Source organism: Scyliorhinus canicula, chromosome 24 (assembly GCF_902713615.1).
Source record: "Scyliorhinus canicula chromosome 24, sScyCan1.1, whole genome shotgun sequence".
NCBI classification, from domain to species: domain Eukaryota; kingdom Metazoa; phylum Chordata; class Chondrichthyes; order Carcharhiniformes; family Scyliorhinidae; genus Scyliorhinus; species Scyliorhinus canicula.
Window position 1 is genome coordinate 14958166 of NC_052169.1, and position 20835 is coordinate 14979000.

The 20835-nt window shown below is 44.4% G+C and overlaps 1 protein-coding gene across 2 annotated transcripts in view; it reads left to right on the forward strand.

Moving 5' to 3' along the window:
* Positions 1-20835, forward strand: part of ppcdc (phosphopantothenoylcysteine decarboxylase) — a 93889-nt gene that overhangs the window by 60566 nt on the left and 12488 nt on the right. For both annotated transcript variants that reach the window (XM_038784329.1, XM_038784330.1), the window contains exon 4: positions 5415-5583. In XM_038784329.1, coding sequence (XP_038640257.1) covers positions 5415-5583 — 169 coding nt within the window. The remainder of the gene's footprint in view (positions 1-5414; positions 5584-20835) is intronic.

Sequence of the window (20835 nt, forward strand, 5' to 3'; positions counted from 1 at the left end):
AGAGTAGCGACCCTGGAGGAGCTTACGGACAAATTCCGGCTCCGAAAGGGAACACACTCCGATATAACCAAGTCCAAAATGACAACATTCCCCCAGATACCGAGATGCACACTACTGGGCGGGCTACTGCCTGTACACTAAGTAGGAGAGGGTAACCTGCGGACATGTACAGACGTCTGCTGGCAGAGGTATGTTCACCCCTGGACGAGACAAGAAGGAAGTGGGAGGAAGAACTGGGCAGGGAGATAGGGTGAGGACTCTGGATCGAATCACTGCACAGGGCAAACATTGGCAGGATACTGTACATTCAAGAAATTGGATATGAGCTGCTCTTATCTACACCAGGAACTCGATAATTCCTCATGCAAGTTCATCACAATACACACAAGGGACTCTGAGTACACCCGGCTCCCATTTGAATTATCCTCGGCGTGCACAGTCTTCCACGCCTCATGGAGAACATCCCGTGTGGTTTGCCGTGCATTGCAGTTTACTTAGATGACGTGTTAGTCACTTGCCACAGAACAAGAACATTTTCAGAACCTTGAAGCGGTTTTCCGAATATGGGGTCCGCCTGCGCGCATGAAGTACTTGTTTCACATGAAGGAAGTGATGTATTTGGGATATCAGGTGGACCGAGATGGCTTATACCCAGCCGCCAAGAAGATACGACCAATCAAAATGGCCCCCCTCAATGAGACGGCACAGAACTTTGCTCTTTTCTGGGACTAGTAAATTACCATGGGCGATTTCTTCCAAATTTGGCTACCATCCTAGCCCCTCTCCACTTGTTCGTGAAGAAGTGCCAGTCAGCCTTGGGCTTGGGGTAAGCCTCTGGGTGCAGCTTTTAAAAAGGTGATGCGGCGGTTGTCCTCTTTGGTGGTGTTGGCTCATGGACTCTTTGCCCGCCACTGACTCATGTGTTCGTGACTGGATGCAAACCGACCTTGTACTTGCCGATGGTGGACAGCAGCGACAGCTATCAGGGGAGTTGAACGCTTTCTCCAAATTGTCAGAGCTGACCATGGAAGACGGTATCCTCCTATGGGACACGAGGATTGTTGTCTCAGCGAAGGAGCGGGCTATCGTGTTGAAGGACCTTCACCACGGACACACTGGAGTGTCCAAAATGGAGATGCTAGTGAGAAGCTATGACTGGTGGCCCGGTTTGGACACTGATATCGAGATGTTGGCCTAGCAGTGCTTTATCTGTCAAGAGCACCAAAAGCTCCATGCGGGGCACCCCTACACCCTTGGGAGTGTCTGGGGTGCACTTGGGCTCATGTAAATATTGATTTTGCTGGAACCTTCTTGGATTTGATGTTTGCCATTCTGGAGGATGTCCACTCAAAGTGGCTGGAGGTCACAAAATGGCATCAATCACTTCACAGGCGATCATTGAGCGATTGCTCGTTTCTTTTTCCACCTATGGAATCCCTGAAGTACTCGTGACCGATAACAGGGCCACTTTCACGAGTGAAGAGTTTGCCGTTTTTGTGAAAAGCAATGGAATTCGGCATGTCCGCACCGCCCCATACTGTCTGGCATCGATTGCTTTGGCAGAGAGGGCCGTACAGATGGTTAAACAGAGGCTCAAGAAACAGATGCCTGGCTCGATGGACACAAAATTGGCAAGATTTTTATTCTTGTACAGAACCATGCCACACGATGTAACTGGGATGGCCCCTGCTGAGATGTTAATGGGTCATAGGCTTTGTACTCAACTAAGTTTGATTTCTACTGGATGTCAGTGCAAAGTTGCGCCGTAACCACGATTTGCAAGATCGTTGCCCAGTTAGATATCAACCTCTTCGACACTTCACGCCTGACGACGTGGTGTTCGTTCAGAACTTCAATGACGGTGCTCGCTGGCTCGAACGGGATTGTTGTCTGTCGAACAGGATCTGTCTCTTACCAAGTTCGGGTCCGAGGGCAATTAATGAAATGGCACCTGGATCAGATTCACTCGCAGAGGTTGCTCCCTTGTGAAGTGCCTTGGCAGAAACCTGTCCTGGATCCTCCAGCTTCATTGCCAAACCAGCCTGCCGGAATGCCTCCAGTCTCTCTCACGATATGGACATGCCCGTGTTATGTCCTTCAACTCCGAAATGGAGATGCAGACCTCGGGTCTCGGACGCCGACTCCGTAATTCGGCCACCACCTGACGATTGTCCACCACGTCGTCCCTATCGCAGACGACATTCACTAGCGAGGTATACACCCACTGATTTGGTGCATCAACTCCATGATGACTTGCTGGAGCCGGAGACACCGACGTCCTCCGCCTGCTCCTCCTTCTCCGTCTCAGCACTTGTCAAGGGGGGTCTTCAGACTCTCCGGGGGTGGAATATGATATCCCGCATGGAACCTATGTGGTGGGAATGCTCTGTTTCCCTGTGCTCCTGCTAGGGATGGGGCTTCACAATTAACAAATGTGTAAAACGTCCACCAGTAAAGCACTGTCTAGAGAGGAACCCGATAGGGGTCCACTGGGTAGTGTACATATTGTTTGTGTAAATAAAACTTTGTTTCTTATTTGACTCGGTGTGGACTCCCCTTATTAAACATACCATATCACCCTTTCTTGGTCCAATCACTCCTGAAGCGAAGCATCCTTTCCTCATAGTCTTACAAAATGCAAATAAAATAATGGGGTTTCTGTCCCATATCCTAGCCACTGTGGGGATCTGGTCTGGGATTGTGATTATCGGCTGAAAGTTTTGTCGCTAAATTTAAGTTGTGCTGGTCAGCAGGCTGATTTTGAGGATCTCTTGATGAGGCTATATGAGGGCGTGTGGTTCAATAAGGCAGATATCAGGCGTTTGAAGTGGTTCAATGCTGCATTGCCTGAACATGACCAGGAAAAGTTTTGATTCAGGAAATGCCTGTAGTAAAGCGGTAATATCCAGATATTAATCCATCCCACATCATAACATGAAAAGTGCTGTGCTCCCAGTTTTGCTTATTGACCACAGGTATGTGAAAACTTTCCCATGGCATAAATCACAGCTCATGCAATTGGTTCTGACTGGAAGATTGAACTGCATTTGTTCTCAGGGAATTGGTACTATCCATGTCCAATGAAGATGTATTTCAGATTATGTTTGCTTATTTTATTTAAATTTGATTTATTTAATTTTAATTTATGGTTAAGTTCTCTTGTTGGGGGGGGGGGGGGGTGGGGGGAGTGTGATACATGTGATGTTACGGCATGGGGGGAATTGTGGGTGTTATGGGGCTGTTAGTTGCATATTAATGCTTGTTGCTATACTTGTTGTTATATTTTTATATTTTCTGTAAAAAATTCCAATAAAAATTATTTTAAAAAAAAAGATGTATTTCAAAGTATTTCATCCTTATGTTTCAAACTATATCAGAGACAGCAAAAATGTTTATTTTTATTTACCCCTTTATGAACTAATTATACATTTAGTGTTTGTAAATACTCTCAGCAGCTTGTTCTATCTCACAGCCCTTATGTATTATTCAACCTGTAACTAAAACTTAGATTTAGCTAATTCAAATTGGTCAATTAGCGTTGCATTTTCCACCTTACAGAGACTAGAGAATGTGATTAGTTCACGTGAATGTTTAGCATACCATATATTATAATTCAGAAGAAGTTTTGCTCCTGAACATGCCATTCTGAACGCAACATATCCAAGTCTTGATTTTGGAAACAGCATTTTCATTGTGAACGCACAAATACCTGGACTAAGGACCAAATAGTCGCTGGGAGTGATGAACAGGTTCCTTTGGGGTCATGGTGGCTCCAATATGACATGTCTCATGATGGAAGTTTGGAAGTTAACTTTTTCCTTTGTCCTATCTTGAGTTGTTTATTGAGATTACAAGAAAGTTAAAATCGACTGTTGCCAACTTTTTGTGTAGTTTAGAGGGAATATACTTTGCAGTCTGTTATACCACCTCCAGTTAATAACTTGCTTCTGTGTTTTTCTGTCAAGCATAGAGTTCAATGTATTAACGTCTGTCGAATACAGAATCATTGATATCAATATATTTAATAATGTCTTGTCGGTAGACTGGACAGTGTTAATTTATAGCGTTCACAGGCCAGCGCGTTTGGAATAAACATCCTTTGTACTTAAGCTGACTTGGTTGTCAATTGAATGCAATTGAATTTTAATGTTTTTTGTTCCACTCCTATGTGTCATTAAACCATACAAAGCAGGAACAATTCTGTATGTACTGAGCTAGTCTTACCTGGACCCATGTAGAGGACAATACATCTGGACTAACTATTCCTAAATTGGGAATGCAATTAAAAACAGGCAGCAACATTCCCACTAGGGCCAGGCAATGATTATCTCCAACAAGAGAATCTAACAATTTCCCATGACATTCAACGACATTACCATCATTGAATCTTCCACCATTAACATCCTTGGTGGTTAACATTGAGCAGATACTGAAGTGGACCAGCCATAATACGTACTGAGGCTACAAGAGCAGGTCAGAGGCTGAAAATTGTACAGCAATTAGCTCAGCTCCTTACTCCCCAAAGGCTGGTCTACTATCTACAAGGCACAAGTCCAGAGTGTGATGGAATACTCTCCACTTGCCTGATGAGTGCAGCTCCAACAACACTCGAGACATTCCACACTATGCAATGCAGCCAGCTTGATAGGCACTGCATCCACCGTATTAATTATTCCCTCCCTCCACCACGGTGCTTCTTGGCAACTGTGTGTACAATCTACAAGGTGGACTGCAGCAACTCACCAAGGCTCCTTTGCCAGCACCTTCCAAATACCTGACATCCACCACCTAGAAGGACAAGAGTAGCAGACGCAGGGGAACACCACTTGTGAATTCCCCTTCAAGTTGCTCACCATCCTAACTTGGAAATATATAGCTGGTCGTAAACCTGGAACACCCTTCCTAACAGCCCAAGATAAACTGCAGTGGTTCAAGAATGCAGCTCACCACCATCCTCTCAGAGGAAGTTGGGGATGAGCAAGATATACTAGCTGTGCCAGTGATGCTCATATCCCATGCAAAATTTTAAAAAGAAAGCTTCTTGCTCGAAGACCAATTACTCCTGCTCTGGCTGATTTACTATGGACTAGAAATAAGATGTAGGATCTTCCTGATCTTTTGTGATGGAGTATCATACGATGAATCCATTAAGCCACAGAAGCACCCTGTGCTCCAGTCCTAGAGATAAAATGCACAAAGAGGAAGTCAAGATAATACAGTAGAATTGAGAATAAATCATAACATGAATAATATCTTCTGTTGTGGGTGTACAAGCATATCACACAAAAACATCCTTTGTTCAATTCTTGTGAGGGTAAGGCAATTTTATGGGGTTCATGTTATCCTTGAGGTTATCCGATAATCAGCTTTTTGTTTTTTATACTTGTCAGTTATTTATTTTCTATCTGTTGTAGACCTGCATTGTTCGAGCCTGGGATCTTAAGAAGCCACTGCTCTTCTGTCCCGCCATGAACACTGTAATGTGGGAGCATCCCATTACAGCAACACAGGTCCAAACGCTAAAGAGCTTTGGTTATATCGAAGTTCCATGCATTGAAAAGGAGCTGATTTGTGGTGATAAAGGTAAGGCAATCCACAACTTCTCCCTCTTGTGAAGCTCTACATTGTCGTTATGTTTGCTTTATATTGCTGTAATAAAGTCTGAGCTTGTATTTATACACTGTAGTACATTTCCCAACCTTTTGAAACATATTATGTGAAATGTAGCAGCCAATCTGCCAACAGCCAGATCTCATCGAACAACAATGTGACAATAACTAATTAATCTTTTTTAGTGATGTTGGTTAAGGATTAAATATTGACCAGGGCACCAGTGAGAATTTCATAGAATCATAGAATTTATAGTGCAGATAGAGGCCATTCGGCCCATCGAGTCCGCACTGGCCCTTGGAACGAGCACCCTACCTAAGCCCACACCTCCACCCCATCGCCGTAACCCAGTAACCTCACCCAAACTTTTTGGACATTAAGTGCAATTTAGCATGGCCGATCCACCTAACATGCACATCTTTGGACTGTGGGAGTAAACCGGAGCACCCAGAGGAAACCCACATAGACACGGGGAGAACGTGCAAACTCTGCACAGACAGTGAGCCAAGCTGGGAATCGAACCTGGGATCCTGGAGCTGTGAAGCAACTGTGGGGTTGGGTAAAGTTATGGGGATGGAGTGAAGGTGTGTGCTTAGGTGGGGTGCTCTTTCCAAGGGCCAGTGCAGACTTGATGGGCTGAATGGCCTCCTTCTGCACTATAAAGTTTATGATTCTATGACCTTCATCCCAGCTTAACATCTCCACCAGAAAATGTTCAGGAAAATGATTAAATGCAAATGTTATCTAAGGATTTATGAAAATTTAAGAGCAAATTTCTGACCTGTATGACCCCCTCGCTTGTGTATCGGGATGCGTTAATACTTTAGCAAATTGTACAGCTACAGCTGACCCACCTTGTGCCAAAGTAATCCCTGGCATGCCCCAGATATAGAAGTACTCTATTGCTGCCAGAACATTATGAAGTAGAGTTAACCGTGGGCTAGCACACAGTTCTATGACAATGAGTTTTGGATCTCCTACATGGAATTAGTAATTCAGCCCAATCCAGTTCCTATGGGTGTGCATGTGTATCCTCATCTCTTACCTTTGCAGTAGATGTAGATTTCCAAACGGAAGATTATGCTTGTGGTGGTAGCCATATTGAGAACATGGAACCAAATGAGACAACATTTTTTAATTTCAGAGATTCTGGAAATGTTCCAGTAAATTGGAAATAGCAAAGGTAACTCTATTCAAGAAAGGAGGGAGATAAAAAGCAAGAAACTACCGGCCAGTTAGCCTGACACCTATCATAGGGAAACTACTAGAATCCATTATTAAGGAAGTTTTAGCATGGAAATTTTTAAATCAATAAGGCAAGGTCTAATTTATTAGAGTCCTTTGAGGAAGTAACAAAATAACGTGAGTAAAAGGAAACCTATAGAGGTGGTGTACTTGGATTATTAAAAGACATTTTATAATATTCTGCTTTTCTACTCTTGATGCCAAAGTGGGAAAGCTCACGTTTTCCCACATTATACTCCTTCTGCCATATTAACCTATCTATGTCCCTTTTCAAACTCTCTAGACCAGATTTTAGCTCCCAATTCGGGAGCGCAGTGTCAGGATACGTCTGAATTCTGCAAGCTTAACTTGGGAGAAAGTGCTCGGAATCTTCGGATTTTGTTTTTTGGGGAGGTGGTGGTATTAATGGGATTATGGGCATCAATGGATGGTATTAGATTCTGCCGTCCCAGGAAACAGGCCTGCCAAATGCAGAGTCGGTGGCTGGGATTCCCTGATCCTGTGCCGTGTCGGAGAATCGCCGGGGGGGGGGGGGGGGGGGGGGGAAATCGGACCATGCCGCTCAGACGCTGGGCCGCCGATTCTCCGGCAGTCATGGGGTCGCCGCTGCGCCGGTTGGGGGGCCGTTGAAAGTGGCACATGCGCGGACCCGCACCGGTCATGGCCCGCATGCACGAACCCGCGCCAGCCATGGTGCGCATGCGTCGGCTTTCGAGCTCCAGAGCAGCAGACACCACTCCGCCGCTGTACTAGCCCCCTAGGAAGGGGTGAATACCTGGGCTTGGAGGCCCGTTGACGCTGGCGTGGCTTGTGCTGCTTTTGACACCGGCGTCAGAACTTGGCCACGGGATCAGAAAATCCCAGCCAGTGTCTTTAAAATGCCTGTCTCAATGCTCTGGAACTTTGTCCAGAAATGAAGTCCTCTAACCTTCACCCTGCACATATCCTCATGCCAGAAACCCACCCCTACATGTTCCCTCGTACTGTGAGGATGGATTTTATAGTTTTGGGGAATATTATGTTATTCTGCCAAAAGAACTGCATGTATGTAAATTATTTAATTAAACTGGGGGAAAGTTCATGGAGACAGCTTGGCTGGAGAGTGGAGACATAAAAAGGTGTGGAGGTGCTAAATGCATGCATTTGTAATGAAGCTCGGGTCAAGTTGTTTTCTAAGTAAATAAGCAAAGCTTATAAATTTGCATTAGGAGATAGTGAGGGTCTTTGTTTTCTTAGCTGTGACATTTCAAAGTAGAGTAAAAGGCTTTTAAAGCTTACAGAAGTTTTATAAGTAAACGAGGGGTTTGTTAAATTTATTTGACCTGAAAGAGGGTGCATTACTTACCTTGAAAAGACGGATTCATTTTTTAAAAAACTGTCCCCAGAAATTGCAGATTAGGTTAGCTTCAACTCCACTGGAATTTGAAGATCACCATGAACGAAATGTACTTCAGCCACGTACCAGCGGAGGAATCGAACAGTGAACTCTCATGCGTGTGTGTGCGTGCACATGCACAGTGTTACTAAGGTTGTGATTGGGTTTACGTTTTTTAAATAGCTTTATACCTTTACCTGAGTGAATTTTTAGCTAAACATTTGTTTATTCAAGAAAGCATATCAGATTGGTTACTTTGACATCAGCAAAGTATGGGTATGCACAGACAATGAATTAATACCTTCATCCTTATATAATTTACATTAAAACCTGTTACGATCAATCAAGTAGTGGGAAAGAAACGAGAGGTCACAGTCTCAGGGTAAGAGGTAGCAAAGTTAAAACAGAGATGAGGAGAAACTACTTCTAAAGGGTCGTGAATCTGTGGAATTTGCTACTACCCCAGAGTGTGATGGATGCTGGGGCAGTGAGTAAATTTAAGGAGGCGTTAGACAGATTTGTAATTAGTAACGGGTTGAAGGGTTTTTCGAGAACGGACAGGACGGTGGAGTTGAGGCCAGGGTCTCATCATGGCAGGCTTGAGAGGCTAAATTGCTTACCCCTGCTCCTAGTTCTTATGTTCTAAGAAAGAACTATTCTGTCTAATTCCACCTTCTAGCTCTTGGTCTGTAATCCTCTAGGTTACAGCACCTCAAGCACAAATTGGTGTTCTTAATTAATAAGGGGATCAGTGGTTATGGGGAGAAGGCAGGACAATGGGGATGAGGAACATATCAGCTCTGATCGAATGGCGGAGCATACACATTGGACAGAATGGCCTAATTCTGCTCTTTTATCTTCTGGCCTTATATGGAAGAATTTTATACTTTGGAAAAGCCGAGTTCACAGAAGTGCTGAACACTTCAAAAATACTTCATTGGTCATAAAGCCTGCTGGAACAACCTGAGGCCATCAGTGGTGTTACATAAATGCATGTCTTTCTTACTGACAGCTGGATTAATGATTATGTATACATAAAGATCTATTTACACCCAGTCCTTAAATTTCTGTATTTGACAGAAATATTACAGAGTATCAAAATGAGCAAAGGAAGCAAGATTGCTGTACACAGAAACACAATCTCATTTATGTTATCGTACCAGTTGATTTGGGGCATTGCATACTCAAAGTCAACACGGCGGCCGTCTTAGATGGTTTGGATAACTGTACTTGGGCATTCAGACTTAAGATTTTTCATAAGTTGTGTGTAAATATTGAACATTATACATATCTACATTTAGTTAGACATATTCAATCATTGTTTTAGTAGAATACCTCGATTAGAATAAAACAGCATTACACAAATTTGCTCAACTTCTAGCTGGAAGTTTAATTGTCAGATGTCATTGAGCCCACTCTCGTTGCTGAAGTCAGCATTTAAATTCAAGTTAAAAGCAATTATTAAAGAATTTTGTAAAGGCAGAAGCCCTCAACTCCTCTGGAAGCAGGAAAAATGCATTTGCGTTCTTCTCAATTTCTATCTTTGAGCAATCCATTCTGATTCAGTTCAGTGATCTATCATATAAACATGAAATGCTGGAAACTTTCAGCAAGCTAGACAGTACATGTGACGAGTGAAACAGAGTTAATGTTTCAGATTGTTGAGCTTTCATCAGAACAAATTCTTTGCTTTGTGATGAAGTCATTGACTTGCACGTTAACCGTTTCTCACCACACAGATGGTACCTGATCTGCTGAGTATTTCCAACACTTTGTTTTTATTTGCATTTCTAGCATCTGTAGTATTTTGTTTTTGTAAAATGAGTTACATTAGTGAACACATGGTACAGGTTCATTTATGTTGCAAAGGTCTCACAGATATTTTTGGCTACAAATACTATTAACTAATGTATTTTTCGATTCGATTGATTTGATCGTGAAAGTTTCAAGCGTTGTAATTCCCGATTGCGGCCTCAGGCGAGATTCAACAGCCTCGTTCCGACACCAAGTTACGTGAGAAGAGGCCGCTGAATCGAGCCCCTTACGTTTGCTTTATAATGTGTTTCTGTTAATACTTTCTAGAATCAGTGTTTCTCCCTCTATAGCTCCTCACTTCGCCCCCCCCCCTCCTTTTCTTCTCTTTCTCTCTTTGTACCTTTGCCTCACCCTTTCCAGTCCCTCTTCTCTTACTTTCCATTCCTCCTCTCCCTTTTCTCCTCTCTCTTGCCTCTCGCCCCTCTCTCTCCCTCTACCCTCTTTTCACCCCTCTCCCTTTGCCCCTCTTTTTTTCAGTATTCCATCTTTTTCCTTCTCTTCACACCCCTTCCGTCCCCATCTCCCTTTCTCTCTCTCACTCGCGTGATTCTCTTCAACCATTGGGTAATTGTCAATCAGAGAACTGGGGCTACAGTTTCATACCACACCTCTGACACCTATTTCCTCAAGCACGAAGTTGCCAATTAACCCCTCTTATTATATTTCCTTTGGGCATCATAGGGCAGATATCACACCTTTAGGTGTTGATTGCAGATGCAAAGTATCCCCTTAACAGAGGTTGTTATTGACCTATAGCTGGAAACAAGCAAATTACTAACTTCTCATTCACCTGGACACTTATGGAAATTATTGAGATTCTCATAGTGTCATGAGAATGTCGCTTTAAGAAATGTTTGGCTGCTCATGTTACTGCAGTGATGTCAGAGTGTGGGTGGAGCTGAGCTTTGGTTCTGCTTTTTAGTTTCACTTTGAGAAAAGCTTGGGTGTGTCTGTTTTATTGGTTTTGTTTTCAGTGTTGGAGCTGAAGCCAGACAAAGCAGGTGTACTGTTGATCTGTCTGCAATGAAAAGACTATCTCTTGATCATTTGGTGAATTCAGAATTATAACTGTTTTCAGTAGTGAATTTAAACCTGATGTGCTTCTGTTAAAAGGTGTTTTTTTTGTCTTCTGGATGTTGTTTGGGAAGTTATTAAGGATTACTTAGTGTTGTATTCTTTGGGGATTGTATTTGAATTAATGGTTACTAAGATCTTCACAGTATGTTTTAAAAAGGTTAACTTGAGTTCATAGAATAAACATTGTTTTGCTTCAAAAAATACTTTTCCATTTCTGCTGTACCACACCTGTAGAGTGGGCCGTGTGCTCCCCATACCACAATCTATTAAAAGTTGTGGGTCAGATGAACTCCATGATACACTTTGGGATTCTCTCAACCCTGGCCCATTAGAGGGCCTCACGGTAGCATGGTGGTTAGCATCAATGCTTCACAGCTCCAGGGGTCCCAGGTTCGATTCCCGGCTGGGTCACTGTCTGTGTGGAGTCTGCACGTCCTCCCCGTGTGTGCGTGGGTTTCCTCCGGGTGCTCCGGTTTCCTCCCACAGTCCAAAGATGTGCGGGTTAGGTGGATTGGCCATGTTAAATTGCCTGTAGTGTAAGGTTAATGGGGGGATTGTTGGGTTATGGGTATACGGGTTACGTGGGTTTAAGTAGGGTGATCATTGTTCGGCACAACATCGAGGGCCGAAGGGCCTGTTCTGTGCTGTACTGTTCTATAACAATAGAGTAAATGGGCAGTGGTCTTTAGTGAATAAATCGTCACATCAGAATGCAAGTTGTAATAAATCGAAGTCACGGACAGGCTTAAGTGGCCTTATTGTAACAAATAGGCTTAGGTGGCCTTATTGCAACTAAAGGATAGTTGTTTACTGTGTTAACTGGATATGCAAAGTTACTATATCAGCTAGATATGCAAAGTTAGTGCAGAGATCCATGTCTACTGTTTGTTCTGGTGACTAGTCTATATGCCAATGCCATGTCAACAGCTCATTAGACACTGCAATAAATCTCATTGCAAATGTTCACAGTACACACGAATGGGTTTGGTTTTATAATAAAGATCCTACTTGACAATGCCAACACCTCATGAACAGATATGAATGTGTACCAACAAGGAAAAGATTTGCGTTATTTGTCTGTCTGTATTTCCGACCCACATTTCTGTTTGCACATCTGAAGCAGCTTTGCTGTGGTACTGTTCCAGGAGACCCAAATGGCCTTCACTATCTTTTCCCAGCTCATCTTTATTCAAAGGATAACCTCAATGGAGCATACAGCAGCCTTGCTTGGATCCGAGCGTGTTCTGCTATGTAATCCAAAGAAGTAGAGGCCAATTATAGGCCACCTTGCTAATAGCAGCTGACTCAGCAAAATTCTGGGACCTGTCATGGTCAGTCCTGTGCTAATAGGTTATCTGACATAGCAAAGGCTAATGTTGGGATTTAGAGCAGTAAATACCAATGACATAGCCAGGACAAAGAAAAAGGTTCTGCATAGTCAAATTAAGAAGCAGAACCTCAAAGGAAATAATCTTGAGATTATTATCTGTGCCACATTCAATTTGACAAAGGGCAAATCAGGTTAGATAAGTGAATGCGTTGCTGAAATACTGGTGTGGTAGAACTGGGATGGCCTGTACCTGAACCCTGCTGAGACCAGCATCGTAGCAAGCCTAGGGACGAGGTCGAACTATGAAAGGCAGAGTGAAGACCGAGGGGAGGGAAGCTGGATCCCAACTAGACTGCATGAAACGCAGATAGAGGGGTTGTTGAGAGTTCTTAACTGACACACCAAAAACTACACTAGACTGATAGTATTCACTTAAAGACTCTTTATTTGTACTAATATATCACACAGACATTAAATTTGATAAATGCCACAGACTATTTTGTCACACAGATTCTTTAACTCAATGAATGCCACTTAACTCTTTAACTCAATGAATGTTTCACAGACTCTTTTTAATTCAATATACGAATTAACTTACTCAACTCATGAATCAAACTCAAGTACCACCCTGGCAAATCAGCTGGCCACGATATTCCCCGGAGGTGTTACACTGGTCTCCAAGTACCTGACTCAGGGTCGTCTTCTGTGATGGTTGTTCCCAAGGTTTCGCTCCAGGGTTGTTGTACCTGAGGCTCTGATCTCCCATACCTTTATGCCATTTCTTCCCCTTGAGTCTGGGAAGTAGGACACATCTGTTTCACATTCCCAATGCAGTTTCCCACCTTAACATCCCTTTGCAACCACAAAGGTTAGATGACCCTCGTGCTCAGAGTCTGCAAATGTCTGTGGTTGTCTGACTTCAACGTCTCTTCCCCCTCTTCGCTACGAAGTTGCTATCTTTTACTTCACCACATTAGGTCTTGTGTCTGGACACGTGTGGTTTCCAACATTGTGCACTTTTTATTGTAGTTGAATCCGAATATTCCTTTACTTGACCAAATTTCCCATCATGCAGTTTTGTTCAGCTACAGGTTTCAAGTGGCTAGCACATGTATTACTGGAAGGGGATGAACATACTGCAAATTATAGGGTGGAGGCGGGGATTAGCATAGACTGTAGATTATGGGGTGGGGGCATGTTAGCGTGGCACATCAGGGGAGGTGCTCACAGACATTGAACAAGTCAGGTCTGCAGTGGTTCTGAAGGTTACTGTTTTACATAGTTCTCTTTGGAAATGGGAACTATATCAAGACTCCCTTTTAAGTTCAGACCCTGTCACATAGCAGTCACTGAGTGCAGACATTCCTGCTGCGAAATGGGAAGGAGTCATAGATGATAGGCAATCCAGGGGTTTTGTGGACCTCATAGTCAGGAGAAGTGTGGGAGGGCTGCCAAGCTGGGCACTAGGGCTCCTTCATGGAATGCACACTCAATTGTTGATGCCGCTATAGTGAACAGGTACACAGGACGTATACCCCATCACCCTGGTAGCAACAATAAGCCAGAGTTCTAAACTAGTATTTTTAAAGGGATAGACAACTCCACAGCTGCATGTCAAAATTGGAAAAGCTACATTGTGAAAGACAGTCTTAGAGAGTGAAAGCTATAGTGAGGGTGGCACAGCTGCATCAATTGTGCCATCCCATCATAGAAGGGGAGTCACAGATTAACAATTAAGGACATTCACCAGTGGCAGAACAGACATCATTAATTTACCGTGAGCAAACAAGTGCTCATACTTATGCCAAGTCAATGAATGGAGGTCGTTGGGTCAACGATGTAAATTACAAGTTCTCGCCCCCCACAAGGCTCCAGATGTCACATCAGTGGAATGGAATGCTGCTAACCTCTATGCATGTGTTCGAGCACCAGGGGTAAAGTAGCATGAGGAACAATGCAATCTAAGGTGCCTTGGCTTAGCTGCCCAGTTTCTCCCATAGGTCTGTCGTTCACACCTCCCTTGTACTCAGCACCCTTTACCATTCTGGTCTTCAGTGTCACGTTTTAGAAAGGACTGAAAAGTGAGAATGTGTTCCGTGGTCCAGAGAGCTTTTATACAAATCCTCATTTGAGGCTGGAGGTGAAGGAGGGAAAGGTGTCTGCACGTGCCGCTCCAGCAGGAGGCACCGCACATGGGACAAGGCTAGAGGGAACCTGAAGGAGGCTGAAGAACAGAAACTCAGACTGCGGAGACGACTGGAAACCCCAAGGATCTATCACTCTCAAATCTCCTTTCTACAAATGAGGGCGAGGCAGTGCAGGGCAAGGCTGTGATTGTCCAGAGATCTGCTCCGCCATAAATGCCACCTGCACCGAGAAGACCTGAAGGTGGCGGGAACATCCATTTATTTGCTGCCGGGTCTTTCCTGAGGGGTCCTGACAGAGTAGATTGGGAAGGATGTTTCCTCCTGTGGGAGAATCTAGAACTAGAAATCACTATTTAAAAATATTAGGTTGCCCATTTAAGGAAGAGATGAAAAATTGTTTCTCCAAATATAGTGTGCCTTTGGATCTCTCTTCATTATAAGGTTGTGAAATCAGGCTTTCAATATTTTTAAAAATAAATTTAGAGTACCCAATTCATTTTTTCCAATTAAGGGGCAATTTAGAGTGGCCAATTCACCTACCCTGTACATCTTTGGGTTGTGGGGGCGAAACCCATGCAAACACAGGGAGAATGTGCAAACTCTACACGGACAGTGACCCAGAGCCAGGATCGAACCTGGAACCTCGGCGCCGTTGAGGCAGCAGGGCTAACCCACTGCGCCACCGTGCTGCCCTGTCTTTGAATATTTTTAAGGCAGTGATAGATAGATTCTTGATAAGCAAGTCTGTGAAATGTTATCGGGCATGGTGAGAATGTGGAGTTGAAGTTACAATCAGATCAGCTATGTTCTCATTGAATGGCAAAACAGGCTCGCAGGATTGAGGAGCCTAATCCTGCTCCTAATCCCCATGTTCGAATGTGTCATGGGATCTTTCTCACCCACCTGAAAGGGGCAGATGGATCTCCATCATGATTCTGAGGCAAGTGACCATGGCTGAGGCTAACATATATTATAAAGGACAATTGGCCGCAAGAATAGTGGAGCCCTGCCACCCAATTCAGGGGATATCATCTCCCACCCCAACTGTTAGTCAAACTGAAAACATATTTGCAAATTTGATTCTGAAGATAAAATTTCTGATGTCTCATGAATAGATGTGATGATCTAAAACTGTCGTCAGAATGCATGTACTCTTGGTTGCATATTGATAGCAAAAGATAATGTAACTTTCCATTGAGTCTGGGCAATTAATTCTGAGGCATCTGAGGGAAAATGTTAAATCAGTCGAGTTAGTAATGTTTGTAGTACAAAGCTGATAACAGAGTTCCAAGTTTGAGATGAATGATATCCTCTATGATTAATTGACAGGCTGTCTTAAAAGTAAGAAAGATAAGTAATTATATTACTTTTGAAGTATAGTCACTATTGTATTATAGGAATTCAACAGCCGCAAGCTCCCACTAACAGAAATGAACAGAATATCTGTTTTTAGGTATTTTAGTTGAGGGACAAGTATTGGCAAAGACACTGGGCAGAACTCCTCTACTTTCCAAATAGGGCTGTGGGATCATTTGCCTGAGAATGCAAATGTCGGGTTAACGTCTCAACTGAAAGACAGCGCCTTGACATTGCAGCATTCCTTCAGTAATTATTTTGAATATCAATCTAGATTTTATACTCATGACTCTGGAGTAGAACTTGAACCCATAACCTCCTGACTCAGGGGCGATAGATAGTGCTGTCAACAGCTGAAATGTAAATAAGACTCCTGCCAAAAGGCAGCACGGTGGCGCAGTGGGTTAGCCCTGCAGCCTCACGGCGCCGAGATCCCAGGTTTGATCCCGGCTCAGGGTCACTGTCTGTGTGGAGTTTGTGTGGGTTTTGCCCCACAACCCAAAGATGTGCAGAGTAGGTGAATTAGCCACGCTAAATTGCCCCTTAATTGGAAAAAATTAATTGCGTACACTAAATTTAAAAAAAAAGACTCCTGCCAAATTCTGTTATAATACCATCCCGAATATCTTTCTGCGCTCGTCATTAAGCAAGGAGTAAATTCTCAATGACTAAAGCATTGATCATTATTGTGGGTACACATTCGATGTGAAAATTCAGACTCTTACTGATTCTATTTGTCAGCTTATCTGTCTTTTTAGAACACGTTAGATCAAACCATACCACCAACTAACACCAAGGTCATACACACATCTTTTAATTATTTTTACAGAAGTTTGGCATCTGATGGCAGCTTGTTCGATGGTAGCTATCTCATTCTCCTAATAGCGAGGAGCGCAACATAAACCTTGGCTGTTATCCAAGCACACACTGATCAAGATTCGTGACACGGAACAAGTCTAAATGTGATAAAAGACTCTTGTTTTCATCGTCGGTATTGAATACTTTTTCATTAAAACATTGATTTATTTGCTGTCCTGCCTGGGCAGGATTAAGCTAATTTGAGAACAAAAAAATAAGTTAGAACAGGAAAATTTGCAGGTGTGGATATTTCTCATGTATTTGCATGCAGACTTTGCATTAATTATTTATAGACAATTTAAATTGGTTTCTCCCCGTTTAATAATTTCATGGATCAAATAACTTAGTAATCTGTAAGGGTCTACGGTCCTTACCTAACCTGGCCTTTATGTGACTCCAGACATGCAACAATGTGCATTGTATAGGTGGTCTTGCTCTGGGGAGATTGTATGATGGTTCTAATGTTGTAACTAATGACCAGTGCTCAATTGCATTGTTACTGACTCTTTCTTCAGGCACTGACACTCTTCCTTTCAAAACCCACTATCATTATACCGCCTCCCTCAAAACTCAACCTTCGATCCATCCATTCCCTGCAGATGCCAATGCTGTAGCCATCTCTCTTTGTCCAAGGCACTGAACAGCTGCATCTCATCTCTCCCACAGCTCCCCTTCTGCATCTGATTTATGACCTGTTTACTGAATTGAAACAGCCCTGGTCATAGTTCCCAGTCATGCTGTCTGTAACCATGGCACTTCATCAGTGCTTGCCAGGGTAAATCATATTATCACCTCTGCTCTGTGATCCACTCAGTCAACAGTCAAACTCCTCTGCATGACCAGCACATTTCTATCTCCCATGCGGTCACCTCCTATGCTCGCTCGGGTTTCTCCCTTAGTACGTCCACCCTGGTGGACCTACATGCACCCCATTGGTGACATCATCTGCAGGCATGAGAACAACTTCCAGATGTATCCAATGCCCAGTTCTAGCTCTCCACCACTTTCCTTAATGCCATGACAATTTGTACTATTGGACTGATGGTAGTATGACGAGCCACTAATGTCCTTTAGGAAAGGAAATCAACAGTCTTTATTTGGCCTACATGTGACTCCAGATATCCAACAATGTAGCTGGCTCTTAATTGTCCCCGACATGGTTTAGCAAACCATGCAAAATGCTGCAAGGCTTCCTATTTGACAATAGTTTGTGGAGCTGGAATTCCCTACACTAGAAACATAGAACTTCGTAGAATTTACAGTGCATAAGGAGGCCATTCAGCCCATCGAGTCTGCACCGGCTCTTGGAAAGAGCAGCCTACCCAAGTCCACACCTCCACCCTATCCCCATAACCCAGCAACCCCACCCAACACTAAGGGCAATTTATCATGGCCAATCCACCTAACCTGCATGTCTTTGGACTGGGTGGAAACCGGAGCACCTGGAGGAAACCCACGGGGAGAACGTGCAAACTCCGCACAGACAGTGACCCAAGCCGGGAATCGAACCTGGGACCCTGGAGCTGTAAAACAATTGTGCTAACCACTATGCTACCGTGCTGCATGGAAGACCGAATGCTTCAAACCCATCAAAAACACAATGGGTTGATTCTATCTCCCGATCCAATAATACACAGTCCATTCTATTTGACCCAGAGCTGAGTTTCTAATCCTATATCCAACTCATCCAGTTACTTCCACTTCCTCAATATTGCTAGCCTCCACCCTTACCTCCCCACCACACCCACTCCCTAAGAACACAGAAAACCCTTGTCCATATCTTTCGGAGCTCTAAATTTAACTTCCTTAAATCCTTCTTCTCGACATTCTCGGTACATTTAAAATTTACCACTGAATTGGTTTCTGGATAAGTGTATCTGAATTATAACTAAGATATTGTACACAAGATGGACCGACTTAAAACTCAACGCTTTCACAGCCTGTCTAATAGCTACATTATAACCACAACCTTACTATCTCTCCTTTTCTGACAGTAAACTCTAAAGCCAGTACATTATTTGATTATATGGAACTGTACCAATAATCTGAAACCACATTTGAATTTGTCATTTGGTTATTCATTGCTATCAGGCAGTACCCACCTCCCTCAATGAAACTATGCCAAAGTTAGGGTTGGATTTCTGGATGAGGCAGAAGAACTTCTTAAATACATCCTAAGGAATTGGTACTTGTTGTGAAAAATGAGAAAGAAGGACCAGTTTTGGGAGATTACGCCTTGCACTCCAAAATACATTGATGCCATATTGGCTTTGGGACACTATTCAGGTATGTCTGCGGCAGTTACATGAGACACCTGTTAGGCCCTGTTGAAAATGCTAATTCTGTTCGTGCCCTCTTGAGGTTTGTCCACAATTAGCAGAACTGAGCGGCTAGCCTCTGCTCAGCTACCCTCCCATTCCCCCCTCAGTCAGTTCATTTCCACACCAACCCTCTCACTGTGGGACTTAACTTGGAGCAACTGTGCTGAGGCAAGTGGCTCACATTGGATGTAGACTCCTAGATAAGCTGTCTCTGGAAGTGTCTGCAGTGCATGCTGATTATTAAAATAAGCTCAGGGTCCCAAATCTCTGGGGCCTTGGGCCTGTCTGTTCAGGCTCATGAATCGTTTGCTGCAGGTACTTTGCAGTCTTAGCAAAGCAAATACTTTTCTACTCATGACCTTTGTGTGTTTTGGAGCATTAAGTCCTATCAGTAACACATTTAAAAATATGGACGCAATTTAATGGCTGGGTCGCTCTTGAGCAAGAGCGTTACATCGTTACAGCGCAGCCGTTACATCGCAGGATAGACCAAAATCGAGAACCGTGCCAGGCGACGATTGGTTTGCGATCTAACCGGGCCGCTCCCGTTGGCGAAATCAGGACCCCGCCATGGCATGGCGAGAAACCAATAATCACCACTTAAGGCCAATCCTTATATAATTAACGGGAGTGACCCCCTATCCAACGACCTCCCATGATCTAACCGGCTCTCCAGCAAGTGGTCATGCAGGCGCTGATTTGTGCACCTTTTTAAAACCGTGAAGCTGACAGAATGGTTGCTGCGGGGACTCGAGGAGCTGAACAGCCATCTTCTCTCACAGGCAATGAGCTCCTGTTCGGCGGGGGTTGGGGCCCGGATGCTTTAGTTGCCTGTCTGTCCCACTGACCACCCATAACTCCTACTGACCCGGGTAAATCCGGTACCTGGTCCAGAGGCTCAGCAGCTGACTCAGACCCAGCTGGGTCCTGGGATCTAGCAGACCTCCGACTGCTGTCTCACCTGAGCGTTCCTGCCTCCACCTGCTGTGCATCAGCAACTCTGTGGTATTTCCAGAGTGTGTCCCAGAAGCCTGAACACTGCTGTCGCCCACCGAAGTGTGTGTCTCTGCGTTTGTGGAAAGTGGAGGTGACAGCTGTGCCGTAAATATGGTGGTCTCCTAGGACCTCCCCTCCGAGGTGTTCTCATGGGAGGCAGGGGGGACCACCCCGGATGGGCCGGCACCGGTCGGAAAGAGATCCTGTGGGAGAATGGATATATGGTCAGTGGGAGGCATGGGTCAGTCTGTATGGCATTAGCAACTCGCGTGTGACAGTTCATCTGGGTGGGGGCCGGTGGATCCTCACCTCTGCGACGAATGCCAACCTCTACGTCGGTGCTCAATCTGTCCTTTACCACCCCCGCGATCTCCAGGGCCTGTTCTTCGTAGGAGGTGAGGACACTAATGTCCGGCGCCCTGCCACCCATCTGGGCCCTTTACTGTCTGTTATGGACCAATTTGTCTGTAGGGGACACAGAGGGGACAGGGGGCATCGTGAGCCGCACGCTTCGTTCATCATGGGGTGGGGAGTTTGGGCAGTAGATGGGGAGTATGTGGGCGAATGGGGCACTGCTGGACAGGGGTGGCCGATATACGGTACTGTGCTGGCCGGGGGCAGTGCCAGACGCATGCTTATGTGGGGGTAGGGCGCCGGGTGGCTGCCGGTGGGGGGGGGGGGGGGGGGGGGGGGGTGCCAACCCAC